We start from the raw sequence: 14,187 nt of genomic DNA, 5'->3' as shown, positions 1-14,187 counted from the left end.
TAATAATCTTTTCTGTTCCTAGGTGCTGGCTCCTGTGTGTGGCCCAGATGGGATCTGGGAGAACTGGGATCACCCCTCCTCAAGCTCAGAGGATCAGCAGTGTCCTCCAGGCTGGTTGGGATCTCACAGGCAACTTTGCATCCCTCCCAGGCACCCCTGACACCGGAGTATTCCTGCTGGGAATACACCCCCGTGCTGGAGTCCCTGTCAAACACTTGGAAAACACAGGAAAGCAGGATCAGCTGCCATTGGGAAGGGATGTTGTGCAGGGCAATCTCCAGGCCTGAGGGGTGAGCAGGGCTGGGAGTGGTTACCCCGTGTCCCTGCCCCATGAGGGGGTTATTGATCCGCCAAGAGTCTGCCCTGGCTCTGGCACTCATCAATATTGCAGTTATTGACTCTCCCTGCGGAAAACAGCGTGTGCCTATGAGACGTGAGGGTGACACCAGCTGGGAGGAGGCTCCAAAGCCTCTGCAGGACCCACGGCTCACTCAGAGCCCCCTTGTGACAATAAAAAAGGGGCTTTGAAGGAGGGCAGGAAGATCCTGACTGTACAACCACACATCTGGAGAGGGGAGCAATCCCTACATCTGCAGGAGATGGGGTTTTGGGGAGGACCAGAGGGCACGAGGACCAGCAGTGCCACACTGCTGGGAGGACTTGAGGTGGCTGCTGTTGCTCCAAAAACACCAGGGGAAGCCACGGTAGAAAAGCAGCCCTTGGAGAATGGTTGATGATGCTGGAGGTGTTCAGCTTGAAGCAGATTTAGGGGTGAAAACAGTCTCCAAACAGCCAAAATGTGCAGAGGTTAAAGGCATGAGACTTCTCCACGTCTCCATGGGGTTGCAGAGGGGGGGTTCACATCACCCTTTAGGGAGTCATTTGATGGTGGCAAGTTGGCAAGATCCATGGTCTTTTCCCACCCTCCTGCTCTGAGCCTGGACTCTCCTCCCATGGGCACAGCTGGGGTATTGCTGGGGCAGCCCTGATGTCCAGACTGGGTTTAATGAGTTGATCAGGTCTCTGTGACCAGGTTTGAGGGGTTTGGGCTTTAAAATCTGTCCCCTGCTTTCCCCACGTTGAGACATTTGCCAAGATTTTTTTTCCTGGAGCAATTGGAAGGGAGCCACATTCCTGTCCTGGTGTGGTGACTCACGGGGGGGATCTGCAGGTCAGCAGGAGCTGTGGGGCAGATCTGAGTCACCAGGAGGTGCTGAGGGAGGTGTCACTGGTAGGAGCAGGAGAAATCCAAGATCCCAGCTCCTGCACGGGGCGGTGCCTTCCAGCATCCTGTGGGAAGCACCAGTTTATCTGGGGCTGTGCTGTTGTTGCTCATGGAAAAGGAATCAGAAGAACCCAGGCAGCATCCAGCCGTGGTTATCCTCAGAGCTCCCATCTTTCCCTTGGGATCATGACTAAACACACACAGTTTGTCCCCATGGGACACAGGGCTGGGAATTAAAGAGAAGTCCCACTGATGTAGAGGACAAACTCGTGTCCTGGACAGCTGCAGCAACCAGAGAACAAATTTCCACCCAAGATCACCTTTCTCTCCTCCCAAGCAGCCTGGGCTGTGGCTCTGCAGGGATTTTTTCCAGGTGACAACAGCCCTGTGAGCACCCAGCCTCTCCTGCTCTGCCCAGCACACCCCCAGCCAGCAGAGAGCACATTCCCACACATGGGACAAGGACAGAGCACTTGGGTCTGTTTGTGCCCCCACCACAGTGGTGTGACCTTTCTGAGCCATTCCTGCAAAATTCCCAGCAGAAGGGGATGGATGGATGGATGGATGGATGGATGGATGGATGGATGGATGGATGGATGGATGGATGGATGGATGTCACTGCAGGCTGCTGCTGTGCAGATCCTCCTCCTGGATCCCCCTTGTGAGGGGAAGATCTCAAGCTGCAAGAGCAAACAGCATTCCAGGCATTTTACCAATGCCTTCAGCAGGACCAGGAACCAGCCTGGAAGCGTTCCCCAGACAGCTACACAAAGCCACAAAGCTGAATATTTGCTGCTGGATACCTCGTAGGATGTTTCTCTGCTTTCCTTTGAATTCTATTTTTTTTTTTTTTTTTTGCTGCCAGGACTGTTCACTAATGCATTGCACAGCTCAGCCCAAGTTCCCAGGAGATGAAGGGCATATCCAAATTCTCTGCCTCCTCCTCCCAAGAATGGCCAAAGGGCTGGACACTTGGGGAACAGGCATCCTCAGGGCTTTCAGGGACTGATCACAAGGACATGAGAGTGATGTCCAGTGAGAAGTCAAGAATATCCCATGGATAAGAAATCTTGGCACAGCCCAAGGGAACAGCTTGGCACAGGGACGGTGCAGTGTTCAGGGAGATTTTCCTTCTTTTGCACCAGGTTTGATTTTGAAGGCTCTGCCTATCTGGGTTCCCTGTGGTGGTGATGAAACCTCTGAAAAAGCACAGTAGGAGCCTTGGAGCTCAGCAGCTTGATTTTAACATGCACCCAAAGCACTGTAAGTGCATGAAAACCACCCTAAAGTCCAGCCCAGCTGAAAAAAATAAAAAAAATCCTCCTAAACACAGGGAAAAATCTTCCTGCTATTGTCCTGGTCCTGTCCCCACTGAAGCCAGACCTTCTGCAAAGCCTCCCCCAGCAAATGTGAGAACCCTCCCAGTTCCCCAGCTGGGGCTGGAGGCTGAAAGGCCCAGGATGAGCCCAGCCCCACTCCTGGAGCAGCTGGGTTTCCCCAGGGGAGGTGGAAGGCTGTAGAAGGAGCAGAGGGTTGATATTACATGTACACCTATGTCTACGTTCACACGTGTCTGTATCTACACATGGACACACACACACACACCAGAGACACACTATGCATAGATCTGCTGCCTGCCACTATTTATAAGGGTCTGATTAATCAGAAAAAAAACGAATTTGCCAACGGTGCTTTTCCTCAATTAATCAGAAAAACAAATTTGCCGACGCCAATCGTCTAAAATTCAGCAAGTAAAGGAGCCTGAACCCTTTACATTTTTGTTTTCCTGGTTGCATAAAGGCACTTTCTGATGATGTGAAGCAGCAGTTTGTTAAAAGCTCTGTAACTGCAACAATTCCCATCACATCTGTAGCAAGTGCTACACAGGCACCAGTAGGATGCAATGTCACTGCTCGCTCCTGCGCCGGAGGGTTTGGAGCAGATTTGCTTTTTGCTTTGACACAGAGGAAGAAAAGACGAAACCTTCAGCCCTGTGCTGGTTTTTAGGTCTCCCTGTGTGAGGCAGTCTCTGTGTTCCTGCCCCAGACCTGACACGGGTGCCAGCTCTGGCTCACAGCATCCAACGAGGCCTTCACTGGCATCAGGCAGCCATCAGCTGTGAGCCTGCCACGAAGGTCTGTGCAATACGTCAGTGGTTTTCTTACCAAAGGATCAGAAATTAATTTGATTAAGGGTATTTAGTAATTAAACACTGCCTGGCCTGCAGCACTCGAGCCTTGCCATGCAGGAGGGTGGCTGATCCCTGTCAGCCTGGCTTCCCTCCTGAGCCACCAGCAGCTCCTCTTCCCACCACAGCTCATGGTCCAGTCTCTGCTGGGGGCTCCGGTGGTGACCCAGGGGCCGGGAGGTGTGGAGGGGTTTGCTGTTACTCACTGGAGGTTCCTGTCACTCACCGGAGGTTCCCAGCTGGAGAACACATTGGGAACGGGGAAGAAATGTCTTTTGTTAACTGGAAGACAGCACTAAATTGGTCCGAAACTCCTTTTGCTCTCTTGAACTCCCACACAAAAACAGTGCCCTGCGAAACTAAGGCGAGACAACACCGAAAACCAGAAACAAACCCGAATTGAAAACCCCGCTGAGGCCGCCCTCTCGCCTTCCCGACAGAGTTATATCCACACGGACGTCTTCCCGTCTTTACTGCTGGAGCTGCCTTTCTCCAGGGAGGCCTTGGGTTTAGCCCCTTGTTTCTCCTGGGCGGTGTTGGCCCTGTTCTGCTCCACCACGGTGCCCCCCGAGGCGGGGCTGCTGGTCCGAGAGGGCTGAGTGTTGGCCTGGGTGCTGCTGTAGCTCTGGAAGGCGATGTCCAGCTGCTCCTGGGCCACCCGCAGGTGCTTGTGCAGCGTGGACAGATCCGCCGGCAGGTTCTCGTCCGGGCTGGTGCACTGCTGCTCCTGAGCCACGTTGGCCAAGTTCTGCTCGTGGGCCATCAGGCTGTTGGGGATCTTGGTGGACTTCTCGGATTTGACGACCAGGTTGTACTCGGGAGGGCAGGAGATGTTCTTGGGGTAGGCGTAGTTGTAGGGGGGCTGCCGGAAGCTGTTGATTTTCCGGTTGCGGATGGCGTCGCGGATGGTCCCGAAGCCCAGGTGGAACATCTCGCACATGTTCAGCAGCAGGCACAGGCAGCTCACCACGTACATCACCAGCAGGAAGATGGTCTTCTCCGTGGGCCGGGACACAAAGCAGTCCACGGTGTGGGGACAGGGGACCCTGTTGCAGACGTAATAAGCTTCCACCTCGAAGCCGTAGAGGAGGTACTGCCCTATCAAAAAGCAAACCTCGAAGGAAGCGCGGGTGAGGAGCTGGAAGACGTAGATTTTCATCAGTCCCTCCTGCTGGATGCGCCTCCTCCCGTCGTGCTTCTGCGGCTCCTTGCACTTGGGCTTGGCCTTGGCCTTCTCGTGCTCGGCCGCGTCGTCGGAGATCATGGGCTCCTCCTCGTCGGCCTCCATGGCGTCCTCCATGTTACGCACGGCCTGCCAGTTCAGGGCGAACTGCTTCTTCTTCTTGAACCCCTTGAACTTCTTCTCCTCCTCGGCCGAGCGGGCGATCCTGTGGATGGCGTAGCCCAGGTACATGACGGAGGGCGTGGAGATCATGATGATCTGGAAGACCCAGAAGCGGACGTGCGAGAGCGGCGCGAAGGCGTCGTAGCAGACGTTGTCGCAGCCCGGCTGCTTGGTGTTGCAGGTGAACTTGCTCTGCTCATCCGAGTAGATGGACTCGCCCCCCACCGCCGTCAGGACGATGCGGAAGACGATGAGCACGGTGAGCCAGACCTTCCCCACGAAGGTGGAGTGATTGTGGATCTCTTCTAGCAGGCGGGTGAGGAAGCTCCAGCTCATGTTGGTCATAAGGGCTACTCAGTTATAACCTGCGGGGAGAGGGGGGAAATAAAAACCACGGCTGTGAGGTCAGCTGGAGGACCAGAGCAGTGACTGTCCCCTGCGCTGGGCACTGGGGATGGCACGTCTCTAATCCTGGTGTCATCTTGGGGCTCCTCATGACCAGAAGGACATTGAGGGGCTGGAGCGTGTCCGAGGGAGGGAATGGAGCTGGGAAGGGTCTGGAGCACGAGGAGAGGCTGAGGGAGCTGGGAATGGGCTGGAGAATTCCTGAGGGAGCTGGGAAAGGGGCTGAGCCTGGAGAAAAGGAGCTCAGGGGGGGCCTTGGGGCTCTGCACAACTCCCTGACAGGAGGGGACAGCCGGGAGGATTTGGGATCTGCTCCCAGGGAACAGGAGGAGAAGGAACGGCCTCAATTAGCACCAGGGAAGTTTTAGGTTGGATATTAGGGAAAAATTCTCCTCTTAAAGAGTTCTCAGGGCTGGAGCAGTCGAGGATGCTCCCACAACACAGAGACTTGCCGTGCTGAAACATCTTTCATTAGCAAACCCAGAAAAATGCAAAGAATCGGCGAAAGAATGAGAATATTTATGTTTACAGGCTGTTGGCTCTTTTAAGTTCCTCTTGAAACAAAGCAAAGCAAAACAAAACTTTAATCAAATACAGACTGTTTCAAAAATAAACCTTGAGAAGCTTTCAAGAGACAACCATGCATTTATTAGGGGACCTGGAACAGCTGGGTAGGAAAAGCTTGTAACAAGCATTTTGTGTTTAGCTTAACTTGCAGTGGGGCCTCAGCCCGAGTTCCTTGGGTGACCTCAGGCAGCACTAAAGACAGGAGGCGATTTCACTGCTTGGCTGGCACAGATACTGAGAGATGAGAGCAGTAGAGAAAGCACCTGCACCCAAAGAACAGAGGAGGAAGAAATAGGAGAAGGGAAAGGAGCTGTTTTCCTAATGTAGAAGGAGTAGGGACATCAGCCCTGATTCTCCATGCTGGGTGAGCATGGCTGAGTGGGGGGTGAAAGATCCAGGGGGGAAAATGATCATAAAATCCCAGAATCCTGTAACTTTTGGGGGATGGAAGGGACCTTAAAGATCATCTTATTCCATGGGCAGGAACACCTTCCACTAGACCAGGTTGCTCCAAATCCCATCCAACCTGGCTTGGAGACCCGAGCCTGGCCCTAACTTGGCTTTGCACCACTGGAGACACAAAATTGTGCTGTGGGGTGTCCGTGGTGGGCACAGCCCCACACGGGAGCAGGAAGGGAAACGTGCCCTGCTCTGTCCCCCACATCCAGCTGTCCTGGAATGTGATTTTTCTCCCGTTGCTTCCCAGGACAGGAGCCAAGCTGGGCTGGTTTGCTCAGCGCTGCCCCTGTCGAGGGCTCTTGAGAGCAGGCAGATGGAATTTTCTAACCCTGCTATTTCCAGATCAAACAAATCCCCTGCGAACACAAACCCCCAAGTCTTCACACGCCGGGCTGAGGCTGTGGGAGCGCTCTGCAGATGGTGCTATTCTTGTCCTGGGGAAACTGAGGCAGGGAAGGGAGAAACGGCTGGGTCGTGAACCAGGAGGAGAGGTGGGGAAATTCTCCTCTCTGCCCTCAACCCTCAACGCTGCTGGGAGCAGAATCCCCCTCTCCTGCCCCAAAAGTGATGCCTTGGTCAGCACAACTGTGCAGCTGGGACAGTTCGGCCACTGCAGGACATGGAAAGTGATGCCCACTGAGATATTCTTTATTTGTTGAGGAGATTTGGTTTATTCAGGGATGAGATGAGCAAGTTCTCACTTTGAGTGTCTTTTTTTTGCTTCTTTACAGTGGGTACAACCCAAGAGGCCTTTACCTCCTCCTCTCTTGTGTTCACATTCAGAGATGGGCAAACTGGGGTGTTAAATGATTTGCAGAATTAATCCAGGCACTCGGCCAAGCTCCAGCTGAGGGGAGGCTGGGAAGGGAAGACCCTGCTGGGTGTGGGGCATGGCGCATCTGTCTGTGGAGCATCCGGGTGTGGATGAGGCAGAGCTGGATGCAGCCCCACCTTGGCTGGTCCCATGCAGGTGTCCAGCCCCCCACCAGCTCCCATCTGCACCCCAAATTAGCTGCAAGCCTCAAACTGTTCTTAAAAATGCACTTTGAATGTCCCGTAGAGCAGTTCATCCAAAATTCAGTGCTCCCCTAAAGGGTTTCTGAAGCGTACACTGAGGATAATTCACCATTTTGCAAATGTTCCTCATGGACACAATTCCCAAATTTCCCAGGAGCGGTTTGCTGGGGCAGTGAGGGTCTGGCCAAGGCAGTGACAGCTTTTGGAGTAAACATTCAAGTTTTGAACGGGTATTTGTGAGGGCTGTTGGGAAAGCACCCCCTGTGTCCTCCAGGAGACACGTTTTAGAAAGGAGAAGTGCTCCCAAATCTCCCGAGCAGAGGAAAAGGAAAGAATTTGTAAAATACCAGAAGTGATGGGTTGTTGCTTTGAGGAGACCACCCCTGGCTGCCAGGCACCACCCTGAGCTGCAGGTCCTGCCACTGCTCCTGCGGCTCAGCCCTCTGCACACATCTGGAGCTGCAGGAACATCTGCAGGAAACAGCCCCGAGCTGTTCCTGTGCCCCTGTGCGGGGTCACACCTTGGGATTGCACCCCCGGGTGTCCACCTGCCCTCCTGGCATCGTATTTGAGAGCAGGAGCTGAAGGAAATGAGGTAAAAACCCCTCCCTACAAACCAGCTTGGTTAAACTTCCAGTGGGTTTTAGGACTCTGGCTACAGAGACTAAACTGTGAGGGTTTAATGCTTTTAATTCCTTGGGTGGGGGGTTAGTGCACCATGGTGTTTTGGAATCAATTATAAATGTAACAAGCTTCCAAGGAAAGACTTGTTCACAATGCTGGTGCAGAGATTTGTGCTAGGAAAAGCCGTGTCTCCTCTCCTCTCCTCACAATCCCAACCACCAAAGCACAGAACACGGATTTTTGCATCTTTCCACCTGCTACAGATTCCTCTATTCCAATTCCTCTGTGCAGTGTGAAAGTTATGCAGTTTGGGTAAAAAAAAAAAAAATAATATAAATATTTTAAATATATATATATATAAATCTGAGTGCAGCAGGTAGAAGGATTAGATGAGGTGGTTCATGTAGCTCAATTATCCCCCCGAGAAAGGACTCCCCATCCCTGTGGCTTTGAAATCCATTCATTCACTCATCCCTCGTCACATGCCACCTCCAGAGGTGACACACAGTGGATGAAACACACACAGGGTACAAACATCACTTCAAAACAGCTGCAAAGGAGGGACTGGACTGCTCAAACCACCAAACCACCAGCAGCTCTTAAAGTGGTCAAAACTCTGTGGAGCCAGCACGGGAACGAGCTGTTGGCTCCACGTTCTCACCACAGTGACTTCCCAAAACCCACTGGTCTCTCCACACAATCGCAGGCACAGCTGTAGGAACTGGGGAAACTTTAAGAAATGAGTGTAAAATACTCAAAAAATTAAAAAAAAAAAAGATATAAATATATATATATGTATAAATCAGTGCTAGCTGGATGTGCTTCCATCCTGCGCTCTTCTCGCTCCGCTGCCTGAACCGCAGGGGAAAACAACGGGATAAAAAAAAAATCTACTTACAGAGACATGATGCTCCTCGTGGTGGCTTTCCCTCCTCCACGGACATTCCTGTGCCTCCAAAGCCCTGCTCCTTGCCCTAACTAAAGCCCTGGCGCCTGTCTCCAGCCGTGCTCCAGCGCTTGGGAAGCGGAGCTCCAGCGAAGGATTTAAGGCGCTGTCAGACCCCGCCTTTGCCGGCAGCCCCTGCCCCATCCCACCCTCCTGCCCCTCGGGAAATAAAGCTCTATAAACGCACCAGGCATTGCTTTTAAACCCAAAGAAGCTGCCGGGGCTGGTTTTTTAGGAAGGCTGCCTGGAATTTGGCTTGCCGAGCTCTCGCGTCGGTTGGGAGTGAATGAACAGCATCAGCTCGTGGCACTGGGAACAGCAGATTTGGGAAGGCTGAGAGCGTGACTAATAGGGAACATGTGGAAAACACATTCTGGCAAAAGTTGCTTGGCTGTTAGGGGTGAAAAAATATTTTAAAAAGGAAAAAAAAAATTTTTAAAAAAAGGAGGGAAAGCTCGCTAGTGGGAAAAAATAATGCCCTGAAGCTCCTGCTTTGCTGCATTCCCAGGAAAAGCTGTCCCTGAAGGAGGTGGTTCCCCTCTCTCCAAGCTGGTGGAGGGAGCAGAGAGCAGGTGAAGGATGGGAAAGGGGTTTTGAGCACCAAAAAGGACTTTTCTGGCTTCTTCTCAGCTGCAGGAGGGAAGAGCTGGGATGGGGATGCGCGGGAAGCCCGAGGCAAGTGGTTTTCCAGAAGAAAACTCCACCCTGGTGGTCCAAGGATCACCTGCTCCATCCACGAGGAGCTTTGGCATTGCCATTCCAGCAGCAGCAGGGCTCGGGGTGTCTGCTGAGCTGGAAATGGAGAATCAAGGCAGAAAATCCACCCAAGGGCCAGTGAGGAGGAGAAGGAAGAACAGCAGCAGCCAAAGGATCAGATGACTGAGGGCAGAAAGTTTGGGAAGATCTGCACTGGGATGGAGGAGGGTGTTGGAAACCACATGGTTTATCAGGAGCTTTTATTCCTGGTGCTGACAAAGCAGGAAATTCAGATCTCTGATTTCCCAAAAAGCCTGAAGGAACCTGGAGGGGCAATTCCTGCTCGTTGGGACTGGTTGCCTCAATGCTGTGGCAAGGAGCAGCATCTGCACTTTATTGCAGTAACATTCCTCGAGGTCTTCTGTTATAAAGTAATTACTCACTTATCATTGCTGATGAGTTAATTATCTCTTTGGAATTAGTCACCTAAGATGGGCAGGAAAAGCCCCATCAGGGGAGTGAGATGTGGGGATGATCACACCTTTGTGGGAATAAGCCACACCAGGAAAACCAGGGTTTGGGAGGTATTTTGGGGGAATAAACCTCTAAAAAAAAATTAAATTACCACAACCCTGGCTTCATGTTTCAGCCTCAGCACATGGCACACTGTCAGCTTGGACACGGGGAGGTTCCAGAGGAGAGCACCAGGGCTGGAGATCTCCAAACCCACCCCAGTTTCCCTGCAGATCTCCAATGGAGAGAGTGAGAGCATGCAGCAGGCTGAGGCCACATTATCCCTGCTTTTTCCTGGGGCAGGGATTGGCCTCCAGCACACTGGGACAGTGACCTCCTTCCCCTCAAGGTCCTTCAGCTCTGGAGACAGCAGTGGGTCACCTCGTGGTCACTCCAGAGAGGCCACTGACTGTTCTTTGGGTGCATCCCCCAAAGCAAGCAGGGTCCCTCCAGCCACACCTGCTCCTTCTGAAAGCCACCCTGTGACATCCCCCAGAGCTGAGGGATGGCCACCAAGAGCTTGTTCCCACCAAGAACCTGTGGTGAAAGTCCCACCTGCTGCCCCTGGGGCGGCACAGAGCTGCAGGGAAGTGGTTTTGCTTATTGCTTATTTAAAAATAACCAGCTGAGAACAACTCCCAGGCTCTGCAGCGGCTTGGAGATAAAAGGCAGCTCAGCGTGGTCCCAGTCCCGTGGGTCAGGCAGATTTTCCAGGCTCTTTGCTTTCTAACCTTGAGGGTTATTTATATACGCAGCACTCGTGCCTGGGTAAAGTTTTTTGGGGCATCCATGGTTCAGGAAGGCCAGGAAAAATCTGCTCCTGCCCCAGCCATCACACTGGCAGGGAGTGAGGGCTTCCCATCCCCAAACCAACACCCAGGGAAGGAGGGAGAAGGCAAGAGGCAGAGCCATAAATGAGTGTACAGGGGAAAAACCCACCCCTGCAGCATCCCGTGTCCTCAGTTAGATGCTTGGCCATGGGAAATGGGAATAAAAGAGAGGAGACAAGAGGAGGAAAGGATGTGATGGAGCTTTGTATAAATCTGGCTGCTGCTGGGAGTCACCTCTCCAAGCCACCTCTCCCCCAGGCACCATTTCAGAGCAGTGATCTACACATATTTATTTAAAATGTCCTATTGAAATAAATCAGTGCCGTCACCAATGATAATGAGACCTGGTGTAACATCTCCCTGCTACGTCAGGGATGAGGAGTGACCATGATTACCCACTCAGAGCACAAACCTACAAAACTCTGTGCTGGATTGTGCTGACAGGTCATTTTCATCTCTAATTTTCCTCTTTTGGTTGTTCATGTGTTCCGTTTTTTAAACAAAATGGCAATGAAGATATGCATCTTTGTGTAAATGAGAAACCTGTTTTTAAAACAAGGCCTGTTGTGCTGAGACAAATGTGACAAAATTGGAATGAATTAAAAATTATATCTTTTTTGTCTTATTGATTACTGTTGGATTTGGGGTTTTGAGATGATGGAATTTCCCATCTGAGAAGCAAAAAAATGTTTGAACACCACAATCGAGAGCAAAATTCGAAACAGCAGTTTTAGTTCTTATCTTTTTCCTCTTGGATTAACTTCTCTAAACCTTTTTCTCTAACTTTTGGACTCATCCTCAATTTTGGTGGCTGTGGGTGCCATCCACTTTAAAAGGGATTTGTGATGGAAAGCGTGGCAAAGGCGCTGCTAAAAAGGAAAATTTGGATTGGAAAATACTTTTTCCCCTTTTGCATAGACTAAAACCTGATGGAGCTGTGATATGATTCTTATTTGTCAGTAATTTTGTGGCATTTATAGGGAAAGAAGGGCTCTGGGGGCTGCCAGGTTGGTCAGTGAGTGACAGAGTGACAAAGGGAGGCACGCTGAGGTTTTATCCCATTTGAGATGGGCTTCAGGGGTTGACACTCCCTCCCTCAATGTGTCCTCCTTTCCTCCAGCCCCTCTTCTGCTTTCTGAGCTGCTGTCCCACGAGCACACAGGTGTGGGGGCATCCATGGGTTTAGGAGAGGATTTGGGCTCATTTTCAACCAGTTTGGTTCAAGCCTGAATTTTCAATTTCAAGCCTGCAAATTTGACATTTCCAGTGGCACGTGCCTGGCTGATGGGATGAGGTGAGTGGAGAACTTGGGGGATCCCAGAATGGTTTGGGTTGGGAGGGACCTTAAAGATCCTCCAGTTCCACCCTCTTGCCCTGGGTGGGGACACCTTCCACTGGACCAGAGGGCCAAGTGTGTGTCCCACTGGGACATCTCCATTTGCATTTCTCCATTTGCAATCTCCATTTGCATTTCCTGGTGGGAAAGAGGCTTCCATGGGAGCCTCCTTCTTCATGTCTGGAGTCTCCAAAACAACCTTCAGCCGGTTCCTTCAGCAACCCCAGGACCCAAGCTGTGTCCCCAAGGTCCCAAGCTGTGTCACCACCTCGGTGACATGGCTGGGGCTGGGCCACGTCTCCCGTGAGCTTTGGGACAGGCCAGCTCCTCCTAGAGAGGATGGAAGCAGCACACAGGGACAGAACTTGGGTGGATGGATGGGGAGGGGCAGAACCAGCCCATTTCCTCATGAAACAGAAACCCAGCCAATGATTTCATGGGTGATGGGATCAAGGACAAACGTGTGGCTGTCCCAGGGAGCTGTTGAGGATCTGGGAAGCAGAGGCAGGAGGGAGCAGGTGGGAATGGCCCCTGCTTGACTCAGCCCAGGGCCTCCAGGCTCCCACCACACTCCCCGACTTAACACCAAAACCATCCCAGTTGTGCAAGGCTCCTTCCCTCCTTCACCCAGAGATTTGGGTGTTCTCCAAGATTTGGGGCTAATCAGGGCTCTCATCCTAAGAACTCAGCCACAACCTTAACTCTCTTTAAAAAAAAAAAATTTACAAGCAGCAGAAAAAGCTGTGCCAGGCTCCGTTGCTAAAATCTGCTTCATCACAAAACTCTGTGTGGACTTTCCAGGGCAGTGGTGACGACAGCCCCAGTGCAAACGTGTCATTTGAAGGACAGAAAGGCGAAATCTCTACTTATTCATCACCAGGTTGATTTTTTTATCCTGCACCCCGCTCTGCTTGTTGGATGAACCCGAGAAGGTTTTGAACTGGAAAAGAATTATGTGGTTGGTCTCTGGCTCTTTGCAAGGATGAAACAGAGAAAATCTGGTCTTACACATTTTTCCAAAGGCCCGTGGGGATTTTGGCTGAATAATGTAGGACTGTTTGAAAGCGAGGTGAGGGATGTTTTCCTTCATGCACTCTGAAAATGTAAACTCTGGCTCTGAGCTGCCATGACATTTGGACCACAGTTATGCCTCAGTTAGCACAAAGATAGGTCAGAAAATGGAATTTCTGTGAAGTTTGCATTGGTTTGTGCCTGGAGCCAAAAGCCAGTGCTGTTAGCAGAATAAATAACATTTCTGCTGAAAAACAGGGGAAGGTTTCTTTTAGATATCGCTGGCTGATGACTGCCGAAAGGTAAAAGCACTACACTTTTAAAATGACCCAAAACCTCATCTGATATGGTTAAATAACAATAAGATTTAAATTCCAAAGTACAAAAGCCCAGAGGAAATGTTTAAACTCAGGCTGGAGAGCAGAAGCGATTTATTCCAGCCCTTCCCAGCTGAAAATTTCGCTGCATTCTTGAGATAAATTTCAGTGTTGTGAAAAAAAAAAAAAAAAAACACGTTAATTTTTCTGAACCTTTCTGCTGAGGTGTCCGAGGTGGGGAGATGACACAGGGGATTTACTGAGAGGTGGCAAGAAGGGACTCAGGTGGAGCCCTCAGCAAAGCCCTTTCTAACTTTTTTTTTTTTTTTTTTCCTCTCAGCATTTATTCCTGCTCCAAAGAAAACATCTGCCGCGATAGCCAGAGGTCAAACCGAGCCATTATTCCCTCCTCTATTTGCTTCCCTTTCCTGAAGTAGCTGGAGGAGCAATGGGAATGATGAAAGGCCATCTCCAGCCCCACCCGTCGGGGTCATCCCTGGAGTTGGAGCTGCCCCTGGTCCTCCTGAAATCCCATCGTGGCTCCCTGAGCTCTCATAACAGGAAGCAATAAAATTTCCACTCGGTGTTGCCAGCCCTGTGAAGCCAAGCCAGGCTGGACTTGCTCGAGACCTTCCTGAACTTGTACAAAAGAATGAAAAAAAAATTAAAACAATTCAATTAAAATCAGAGGAAATCCATCCCCGGGGC

The 14,187-nt window shown here is 51.3% G+C and overlaps 1 protein-coding gene across 2 annotated transcripts in view; it reads right to left on the bottom strand.

The window, feature by feature from the left end:
* Nucleotides 1-3,339: 3,339 nt before the first annotated feature.
* The window catches only part of GJC2 (gap junction protein gamma 2), a 30,397-nt gene continuing 19,549 nt past the window's right edge, over nt 3,340-14,187 (bottom strand). For both annotated transcript variants that reach the window (XM_066313499.1, XM_066313508.1), the window contains exon 2: nt 3,340-5,123. In XM_066313499.1, coding sequence (XP_066169596.1) covers nt 3,856-5,103 — 1,248 coding nt within the window. In that variant the 5' untranslated portion in view covers nt 5,104-5,123 and the 3' untranslated portion in view covers nt 3,340-3,855. The remainder of the gene's footprint in view (nt 5,124-14,187) is intronic.

This window comes from Sylvia atricapilla, chromosome 1 (genome assembly GCF_009819655.1).
Source record: "Sylvia atricapilla isolate bSylAtr1 chromosome 1, bSylAtr1.pri, whole genome shotgun sequence".
Classification (NCBI taxonomy): Eukaryota; Metazoa; Chordata; class Aves; order Passeriformes; family Sylviidae; genus Sylvia; species Sylvia atricapilla.
The sequence above is the reverse complement of the archived record's forward strand: the minus strand, read 5'-3'. Positions and strand labels throughout refer to the sequence as shown.